The sequence below is a fragment of the Natator depressus genome, chromosome 8 (genome assembly GCF_965152275.1).
Source record: "Natator depressus isolate rNatDep1 chromosome 8, rNatDep2.hap1, whole genome shotgun sequence".
Classification (NCBI taxonomy): domain Eukaryota; kingdom Metazoa; phylum Chordata; order Testudines; family Cheloniidae; genus Natator; species Natator depressus.
In genome coordinates this window covers 43796293-43806742 of record NC_134241.1, presented here as the reverse complement: position 1 = coordinate 43806742, position 10450 = coordinate 43796293, and the positions used below count along the sequence as shown (strand labels likewise).

General features: G+C 49.8%; 1 protein-coding gene across 1 annotated transcript in view; it reads right to left on the bottom strand.

The window, feature by feature from the left end:
• Positions 1–416: 416 nt before the first annotated feature.
• NOTCH2 (notch receptor 2) overlaps positions 417–10450 on the bottom strand; it is a 132753-nt gene continuing 122719 nt past the window's right edge. Inside the window, exons 28-33 of the mRNA XM_074960858.1 lie at positions 9035–9131; positions 8423–8591; positions 6076–6368; positions 5509–5656; positions 4779–4876; positions 417–4108 (exon numbers count right to left, since the gene is read on the bottom strand). Coding sequence (XP_074816959.1) covers positions 2762–4108; positions 4779–4876; positions 5509–5656; positions 6076–6368; positions 8423–8591; positions 9035–9131 — 2152 coding nt within the window. The 3' untranslated portion in view covers positions 417–2761. The remainder of the gene's footprint in view (positions 4109–4778; positions 4877–5508; positions 5657–6075; positions 6369–8422; positions 8592–9034; positions 9132–10450) is intronic.

The window sequence follows — 10450 nt, the reverse complement described above, 5'->3', positions numbered from 1 at the left end:
GGTACCCCTGAGACACGTCATAGGACACCCCATCCAGGACAGAAACCCTTTTTTAAGGGGGATCCCAAGTGCAGCTGACACCAGGGTGGTTGGGAATGGATGGGCCTAGTTTCCTGCCAATCCCTGGCTGGGGATCTGTGGGGTTTGGGTACTGGCCACAGGGTCTGTTGTGCAGTGATGATGGTGCCCTTCCTAACACCAGTCTGGGAGAAGTCTGACGGGAACTTTGGAGATTTCCTCCCCCTTAGGAGGGGATAAGGGTTTCATCAGGGGAGGAGTGAACACTGAATACTGTGTGGGCTCTTTGTGCCCTGGCCCGAGATGGAAGTGCAGGGGACACCATGCAGAATTGGCCGAGTGAGACCATGTATAAGTTCGGGCAGAGTGGCAGCTCGCAGCTACGGCAACGAGTGAAAACACCGGTGTGCAGACACTGGACATATACTCTTTATTTTGGGGATAAAAAATGCTTATACATTTTGTAGCAATTATTTTCATAATAGACTTTCTTTTAAATGTAAAAATAAGCACATATTTTCCTGTTATTACTGTAGGAAAATGCTGCTGTGTGAATGGTTACTGCTTATGAGATAAAATACCACCTTAAGGAGATCTCAGCTTTACCAGAAGTATAAAAGAGGCAGAAAGGGACATCGTTCGAACACACCAGATGCAAAGAACATACCTGCCTTGAAATAGCTGCCAAAGTTTAAAAGGCACTTGGGGTTATTTAGGGCTAAAAGGCAAAAGCCCTTGGTTTCTTTGGCATTATTTAAGCAATCCTTGATTATTTCAGTCCCAAGCCCCCAAAAGGCTGAGTTCTATCTCCTTCACAGTACACATCTCAGTGTGGGCGGGGAAGAGAGGCTGTGTGCATCAAAAAGCATTAAACAAAAGAATCAACAACTTCAGCCCAGAAAGGTGGCCCACAGAATGATTCCTGCCAGGGCCCTGCCTTCATGTACCTTCGAGTCAAAAATCAAAAGAAAATGCATTGTGCTCCTAACTTTACTAGGACAAAAGTATCACTCGAAATACTGTACCTGGTAAAATGTGCAGTAACTGCTGCTCAGAGAGGAGCAGACTCCCTGTCTTTTGTTGGCAGTAAAATAGTGCTCAAAAATCTCCTTGGAATGTTCATTTGCAGGGATCTCCTGAAGAGGTAGAATTAATGCGACTTCTAGGAATTTACACTTCTACCCTTGATTTGTCCACAGCCCTGCAGGGAAGTGTTCTCACAGGGCAGTACAGAGATCTGGACAAGAGGAGAAGCAGCTCTGTTGTCCAGTTAAGGCTCGATGAAAGCTGGGTTTTGTAAACCCACTAAAAATTTAGAGGAAGCTGCAGTATAATTCCTACTTGTCTTGTGGGATCACACAGGCAACAGCATCACAAGTGTGCAGTTTTGGTATGTGCTGAAGCATATTGCAGAATCAATGAATCCATCTGCTCAGATGTTTCAGATGATGGTTTCTGAACTATTTGGTCTCCAACTTAACCAACTTCCAATTTTAGATGAGGTGCAACTAACTAAAGCCTAGGAAGAAGACTCTAGCATTCTTGCCTTCTAGTGGACAGCACTATATTAGGCTGTTCTGATCACCTCCAAAGGGCATAAAAGGGGCAATATGCCCTATCCCCAGGATTGAGGGTCACATTAACACAGGTGAATGGTACAAAAGGACAAAAATGCTGCATATACATGATTACAACCTAGCCACCTCATGATACGCACAGAGAGACACAAAACCCAACCTGCAAGACTCGAGAGCACCACAGTCAAACACCTTTGACTCTTAGCTGTGATACTGTGTAATGGGATCAGGAATTTGTGGTGTGAGGTCAGGAAACTTCCTCATGCTTAAGCTGAGGGTTTTCCTAAACTATGACTTCTTTTCTGGGCAGTTTCCTCTTTGAGAAAAGGTGCCTCTGTGGGCTGGCTCTGAGCCCTGGCATTCACGGCAGAGTAGTGTGAAGGAGGGGTCTGACTTGTCTGTGGAAGGTGGGAGCATGGAGGGTAGAAGCTGAGGTAGAAGTCTGACCAGGTATTCGGAGGAGGAGAATGCCGTGTAGACTTGTCTGAGAATAAGTCAGGGGCTGCCTGCTGGAAGAGTCAACATTGTACAAGCACTCATGTAGGCGAGGGTTCAGGAGGGCCTAGGCACTGCATTAGGGAAGAGCTAGGCAGTGGCAGGAGGTGGCTCTAGACAGCTGTCCTCATGTCTATGGGGGCGATTTGGTTAATGGACAGGGGGAGTTCAGGACATTGGTCTAGGGGAGCCATGGGAGGGTGATAGCTCAGATCACAGTCAGAACCAATAGTTGTGGGGAAAAGGGAAGAATCTGGGATGGTACCAAGGGGGTGTCAGAAGAGCAATAGGGTAAAATTACAGTTATTTGAGGTTGACTATGAGGAAGCTGTAACCAGACGAAGGATTAAGCTGAGCAACAGTCTCTCAAAGAAAGTGGCGGAATAAGTTTAAAAGCAGACTGGACAAAGTCTAGAGAATATCATATAGGGAGCAATCACGCACTAGTCCCTGGGGAACTGGCTAGAGGTGGCCCAACACGTCTTCCCCATCTCCAGCTTCTCTGATTCGGGAAGCGTAAAACCTACAGCAATCACAGTTCTTCCAACGGAAGGCGGGTGGTGGATGGGCGCATTCAGACTTTTGAACACTAAAATGGTTCTTCATTTCCATCCTGGGTGACTGTCATGGGAACTGCAGTCAGCTCAGCTTCAGCAGCCATTTTAACCTCTTCAGGCATAAACCTGCATGTTGCTCCGCTGCTGCTCTGACATATGTGCTGCAGGCCCTCGCTGGTTGCTGCCGAGGCTGGGGCTGGTGGCCACATCAGACCAATCTGAGGCAGAGTGTGGGGACGAGCTTGACCATTGATCAGGTGACTCAGGTGATGGAGTCAGATATGGGTGTTCCCCTGGCAAGTGCCTCGTATGGCTGGGAGTCCTCTCTGTGGCAGAGGAGGAGTAGCTGTGCTGAGATGGTGGAGTGGGGTACTTTCCCACTGAGCTCTGAAACTGGTGATAGGCTGGGAGGTTTGTCTGAGCTACTTGTCCATCCTGCTGAGGGATCACTGCCATGGGAAAGGAGGCACTTGGCAACTGAGCTAGATCTGGTACCTGGTACATGGAACTAAGAGGACCAGCTATATTCTGAGCACAGTTTACCTGTGCCTGCTGGGGCATTGCCTGCTGGTTTATGCCACCTTTGGGAACCAGCTGGAAAGTCATAATAGGTGGCAGTGACACTCTGGAGACTCCGCTGTGCTTCACATCGGTTTGAATCATGACACCCTGCTGAGGCATGCTGGGGTGAGAATGCACTACCTGGGGGACCATGCCAAACATCTCATTATACTGGGATTCATTCATTTCCATACGACTCATCCATTCAGCAGAAATGTTAACCGGCCTGAGCCGATCGAGCCCACAGTTTGGAGGGGTGATTCTGTGCTGAGAAAGCAGCTGGCTGACTGAAGGAAGCATAGTGCTGGATCCACATCCCAGGGGCTGCAGCTCATGGAGGTTGGAGAAGGACATGGTGTGCGCAGCCTGTACTGATGGGGCAGCGTGCTGCGTGTGTGGGGACGAAGGTAAAACCCCTGGTGATGGCATCACGGGAGACGGTGTTGGTTCAGATACAAAAGCATGGGGGGATTCCAGGGAATCAACTGGTGAGAGGGTCACTGAGCTCTCAGAAAACTGCCCCTTGCTTTCACTCACAGATTTCTTCCCCTTTCTCTTTGCATCCTTGGAGAGATTGGTGGGCACCAGGCCCTTGGCACTTGGTTTTCTTGGCTTCTTGCTTAAGGAAGCATGTTTCAAATTGAGGAAGGATCTATTTGGGCCACAGATCACTGGCGAGAGGGCTGAGCTCAGCATGGTGCCAGGATGCCCAGAAGGGCTATGGGTCAGGTTGTACTCATTCAGAAGGTGCACGATGTCATGGTGCATCCGGTCCTGTGCCACATCTCGGGGAAGGCGATCCATGTGGTCTGTGATGTCTCGATTGGCAAAATGGTCCAACAGGATTTTAGCTGCTTCAAAACTCCCTTCCCGTGCTGCCAGGAAAAGCGGGGTCTCCTCCTGAAAACACAAAGAGGAGACATCTCAACAGCTTTTGTGATTACTGTGGATCGAGGGGAAACAATGTCGACTGAGCAAGGGGCAATAGGAGGAACTGCAATCTGTGAGTGTGGAACAGAGCTGGAATATTCCACACACAAAATTCACTACAATTCCACTGAGAGAATCCAAGGGACAGGAACTAGCCAGCACGGCTTCAGGAGGGACTGCTCAGTGAACTATGGGAGAAATAAACTCCCTGCATTGGAAATGGGGGAGTGGGAAGGGAACCAAACAAGAATACAGTCAGCAAAGGCTTGTATGGGAAAGAAATGAGCCCCCAGCTGAAAGAATGGCCTGTCGTTAGACACTGGACTGGAATGTGGGAGACCTGGGTTTACCTGTGAACCAGTCTGAGTCCTGGCTAAGAGGGAGTGAGAAGTGGGACTTGAGGTCAATAGGAGCTTCTGGGTACCTGGCACTTTTGAAGAGTCAGGTCACTTAATTCCTAAGTGTAGATTTAGAAGCCTTGCTTCAAGCACCTAGTTTTGAAAAATCTTGGCCTAAATCATTTCCAATGGCAACGGCCCAGCTGCAAAGCATGGAGCTAGTTGGAGAGAGACGGGGCTGAGTGACCAGCAGTGCAGACCATGTGTGAAGGGACACCCCTACTGAGCATACACAGCTGTACCTTGTTGTCCTGCATGTCTCTGTTGGCTCCGTTTTTCAGCAGCACTAATGTTGCCTCCATGTTGTTAACAGCAGCAGCCCAGTGAAGAGCAGATTTACCTATGGGGAAATTCAGTCCCTTCAGCAACAAACCAATGAGCATAGTGGGAGAGGTGTAATACAGCATCCCCAGGGAACAGCCAAGCCTGGCAACCTACAACTCTTCCCAGTGCAGTAGTCAGCCCTGCAGCCTCCATGATGTGCTACACCTTGGTATGACCACCTGTGATACACCCATCTGTCCCCACAAAGCTGCAGAAAGTCCTAGCAGGCCCTCCATGACACCCAGAACCGCCAGGCGCGTTGCAGAAACTCTCAGTCCAACCTCCCATGAGACTCCATCTCACGACATGCAATGGGACAGCCTCTCCAGGAGTCTCATGTTCTGTACGCTTGTGAGATGCTGCAGAAAGTCTCAGCACAACCGTCACCACTCTCCCCCCGCACAACTCTCCTCCATACATTTCAGGCGTCTCCAAACAACCCACCCTATGTTGGCCAATCATTCTGCAGTGTGCTGCATTTAATCACCACAAAACCCACCTGTACAGGATACCCTCTACCCTGTTTATTCTTCTAGCGCCAGTGTCATTAATAGTGCAGGTTTTAGCACCCATGGGAATTAGTTCCCATTCTACACCCTGAGAAACGGTCTGAATACAGAAGCCCTCAACCCCCAAACCCCACAATACCATGATCATCCACTGCATTGACATCAGCCTGACAGTTGATCAGCTCGGCCACCATTCCTTCCACAGCCAGTCGGGCAGCCAGAATTAGTGGGGTTGTGCCATCGTTCATCCGCACATCCAGGTCCGTCACTCTGTTACGGATCAGGATCTGAGGCAGAGGGGAAGAGTGATTTTTCAATTCCATTAAGAAACAAGACTGAGAATTAATCAGAAACTTCAGAGAAATGTTGTATTCATGTAGCAATATCAGGGCTGAAATATGAGGACTCAGAATAGGCAAGATATTAACAAAAAAGCAAGTGAAAACTGAATAATTACGTGCAACATAATTAGGTGTGTGTGGAATCCTGAGTTACTAATATCAGAAAAAACTAGACCTACAAAGAACCTTCATCCTTTTACCCTTGGTCCAATGCATTGCTCCCAGTCTGAGAGCAGCATGGCCAAGGACACAGTACATGCCCAGATGCATCCTTCTGGGTGGGCAGGCAGATGTGCCATGCATTGCAGGTGCCTAACGCCACTATCTCAGCTAGTGTCCTAAAAGGGATTCCTTAAATGGTTCACCTGGAAGACACCCTGTGCATCAGCTGCCACAGCTGCATGAAGGGGAGACCGGCCCATGTTGTCTCGTGCATTAGCATCAGCACCAGCGTCTAGTAAGCGTTTTGCTGCATCTGCTCTTGAATAGCGGGCTGCTAAATGCAGTGCCATCTCCCCAGTACGGTCTGTTTGGGCCTGCAGGTTGGCACCTTGATAAATCAAGTCTGTTATTATATTTGCTGAAGAATCTTCCATTTCTTCATCTTCGTCGGAGCTGCCCACACGGAGAGATGCCAACATGAGTGGAGTGCACCCATCTGCAACAGAAGAGAAGTTTGAATGGTAACACCTGTATAACAGCAAAGGAAAGCAGATTGTGCCTGTTCCTAGCACCATATATCCTCTCATTTTGTGCACTTGCACTGGGCCAGTGACAATCCCTTCCTTCCACGTCGGCGCATGCAGCTCCCTTTTACCTGTTCGCGCTGTGTTATGCTGTTCACATTTGGAAGGCTTTCTTCCCAACCACAGGGCTAGGAACTTAGTTCAAATGAAAGCTTAGAGACTGCAGAATCTGATTGTTTAGGCCCCATGCTCACCAAGGAAACTTTCCTGCTCATAACCGTTTCCCACTTAGTAGCTATCACAGGGGTCAGAAAGCAAATATGATGATGTTACAACAGCAGTAAAAGAAGGGGGATCCAATAATCATTAAAATTGATGGAAAGATTTCCATACATTGGGATGAGAAAACTGGACCAGGCCCTGAGTAAGAACGTCCCAGAACATGCTGCAGATATTACAGTATACGAATGAAAATGATCTTTAGTGCTGTACTAGCCGGAATAAAAGTCAGAGCCAATTCTCTTGCTCCCAGGAATCACTTCAGCATAGAACAGATCACACAGGGCCATGCAAGCTGATGAGAGAGCTTCAACTAACCACTTCAAAGGCCAGCAGAACACTCCCAGTGCATCTAGTCAACTGGGAAATACTGGAGCATAAGGGGAAAGTTTCTTCCTAAACTTAGGTGATCACTTGATGCTCTAGTTAGGAGACTGCCAGTAACAGAAAAGATGAAAGTCACAAGGGCTGTCTGAGTTATGTGACCAAAACTGATCTCGGTACTCAAGATGAGGACATATCAGAGAACATAAGACCACTACAGTATCAGCTGTAATATTATTCCTCTGTCCCTAGGAGACAGCAGAATGTCATATACACACAGCTGACCAAGGCTGCTTGTTAAGTAGATGTCTTCTTATTTGTGCAGATTAATGGTATAAACTCATGCTCTAATGTCAGAAGGAAATCCTTCCCCCAGCTTCTACGCAGACTACATGCTCTTGTGGAGTATAACCCTGCTCAACTGCCTCTCAGCAACTGCTGGCACAGATCAGTGCAGTAACACCGCTACCAGACTAGATGAGCTCTTGGTCATAGGCGCAGGAACTAGGGGTGCAGGGGATGCTACAGCACCCCCAGGTGTTACGCGGGGCCAGTAGCCCCACACCCAGGCCTCCACTCCCCAGCCCAGGGCTTGGGTCCCGGCTGCCAGCCCTGCTTCCCAGCTGCTGGCCATGTGCCTGGGGTCCGACTCCCAGGGCTCTGCTCTTGGGGTGCTGGCCCCGCTCTCTGGCCACTGGCCCTGTGCCCACGCACATAGCTCCTGGGGCTCTGCTCCCGGGGTCCTGGCCGCTGACCCCACAGCTGGGGCTCTGCTACTGGCCCCACATGCAGGGTCCTGGCTGCAGGCCCCATGCCCAGGGCTCCACTCCTGTGCCCGCCCCCAGCCTTTGCCCCCTTACCCCTGTCTGGGTCCCCCACCTCCTGGAGACACGGCACTGCTCCCAGCCCCAGCTGGGGAGAGCACGCCGACAGGGGTAAGGGGGCTGGCTTTTAGCACCCCCACTGTTAAAGGGTTCCAGCGCCACCACTCTTGATTATTTCCAGTATAGCAATTCATCCTTCATCTCTGCTGCAATGGTACCTTGACCACCGCCTCTGGGAGTTTTAGTGCCTTAATGGACTTCCTAGACTGTCTTTATGTATTGTTCCTTGTCCTACCATTTTCTGATACTGTGAATTCCCTTCCTTTATTTCACGCTATACTCCAAGCAATGCAGACCATGAGTCTGTCTTCCCAGAGTCTTTTTTCTAGACTGCATAGTAGGTCTCTCTCTCTAGCCTTAGCTCTTGGTCAAACTTTGTGTAATTTTGCTGGTGTCTCTGCATGTTCTGCATCTTTACCCTGCATGAGGACTACAAGTTCTCACTGTTTTAGGTGTGGTTGTTCTAATGTTGGGAGAAGCTGGCAGGAGCCCCGGGGAGAGTTCTCTTTTCATAGTGCTACAGTTTACTCCAGACTGACCTGGCCCTCTGACATTGACATCCAGCCCATCCACTTCCTGATCCTCCTGCGGTGGTGTAAGGGCTAGAGATGGGGTCCCACAGATGTCAGCTGCTTCTAGGTGTTGCTGTGTCCACTGGCGCTGATCTATCTGCTCCTCTCCATCTGACAGCAAAGCTTGGTCTTCAGCCTGCACAGGGAAAAAAAAAGTTCATTTCAAAACCCAGTCAAATAGCAGCAGACACTTTCAACACTGGTTTTTAAAACAAGCGTCTCCATTTACACAGCGTGGCATTCTTGAAGTTGAAGTTCCCACTGTACAAGAACTGACCTGGATTTACAAAGAGATTAGCATTGCCAAAGCTTCTCTTTTCTCCTTTAGAGTCTGGAGGTCTGTACAGGAAGGGGCTCTGGCATGAAGTGATTTTGTTCCTGTTCTGCACTGGAGCAGTTACCCTGATTTTAAGATTTGCGGTTTGGACAGTGTTAACTTTTAGAAGGTTTTTAGATGTTCAGGATTAAGGGGGTATTTTGGGGGAGGGGCATGTTACAGAAGTACCAAACCTCATCCCAGGTAGAACAAGAAGAGTCTCAGTGGTTAGAAGGCAGTGTTCAGTGCCTAGCACCTCTTACCTTTGCTCTCTTAGGCAGAGGTCCTCCATTGCCAGTCCAGTGCTCGCTGGGACTGCAGTCAGTCAAATTACCCTCTGTAGCTTGAACTGACAGATTCCTAAAAAATTGGGAGAATGCGTGTCACATTGCAGACTGACAAAGTGAGAGCGGGATCACTAACACTCTAAATTTAACTAGTTGTGTGTATGTGTGATGGGGCATCTGCCTCACACTGGCTGGTAAGGGGTTAATGGAGCTCTAGGGAGGCTGCGTGGAAAGCAGACAATAGGAGAGGAGCTGTGCAGAAAGCAGCCAATCAGGGCCGGACAGGCCCATATAAGAAGAGCTGCAGGGCAGAAAGCAAGTTCAGTTGCTCCCTGGAGCTCAAGGAGGGAGGACTGGCTGCCTTGCAGGAGGAAAAAAAGCTAGCACTTTGGACAAGATAAGGGGAGTGAGAGCAAGCTCCTGGCTGACTGCTAGCCTGCTGAGGCCCTGAGGTAAGGACGAAGATAATGCTGGGCTGCGGGGAAGTGGCCAGGGAAGTAGACTAAAAGGTTGGAAGGGATGCAACATGTGACTGCCATCTGTAGGGTCCCTGGGTGGGGAATTGGAGTAGTGGGTCCCTCCCCCACTCGCCACTGAGGAAGTGGCTGGACAGTCAAACTGTGGTACTGTCTCCCAGAAGGGGGAGCACAGTGTATGGCACAACTGGAGGGCTGTGTCCTGAAGAGGACGCCGTGGTCCTTGGAGCGACATGGGTCCAGAAGCAGAAGTGACAGTGTGTGAGGCACCACAGAAAGAGGGCACACTGGCTAGCAGTGCTGATCCCTGGGACGGCCAGCAGGCGGTGTCAGACTGGTGAGTCACACCCTGTCACACGTGGTGGAGAATGTGGGCAGATGGTCACCCCTGATATAAGGGAAGGATAGAGGCTGCGGGGACAATTGCCCATCACAGAGATTGCAGAGACTATCTGAGAGACAGTGGAGACACAGTATGTGGAAGCATGTTTTGCTGAGGGCTTATATACCCTCCCAGACTGGACTTCAAAGTCCGTGCCCCTGCGAAAAGGGGCCAAAAAGCAGCAAGGGCAGCTTCAAGTCCTGCTGCTCCAGGTACTCGAAACCCAACAGAGACAATGGGAGGTACAAGAGTACCTGCAGACCTATGACCCAGTTAGCAGAGCAGCAGCTGAACCTATTCAAGTTGCTGTGAAGGGGAGTCCATAGAAACTGCACGGAGCAAGAGGGGATGCAAGGCACCTGGAACAGGAGGCTAGGAGGAAGCTATGCCTGTGGGCAACAAGTACACTGGAAGGCAGAGTGCCCCTACAGGGATAGGGGACCAAAACCTCATCCAGAGAACAGGAGGAAGGTAGGACCCAGGAGAGCCCCACTTGTGGGGAGAACAGGGAAGGGATGGGCGTGTTGGCCTGTG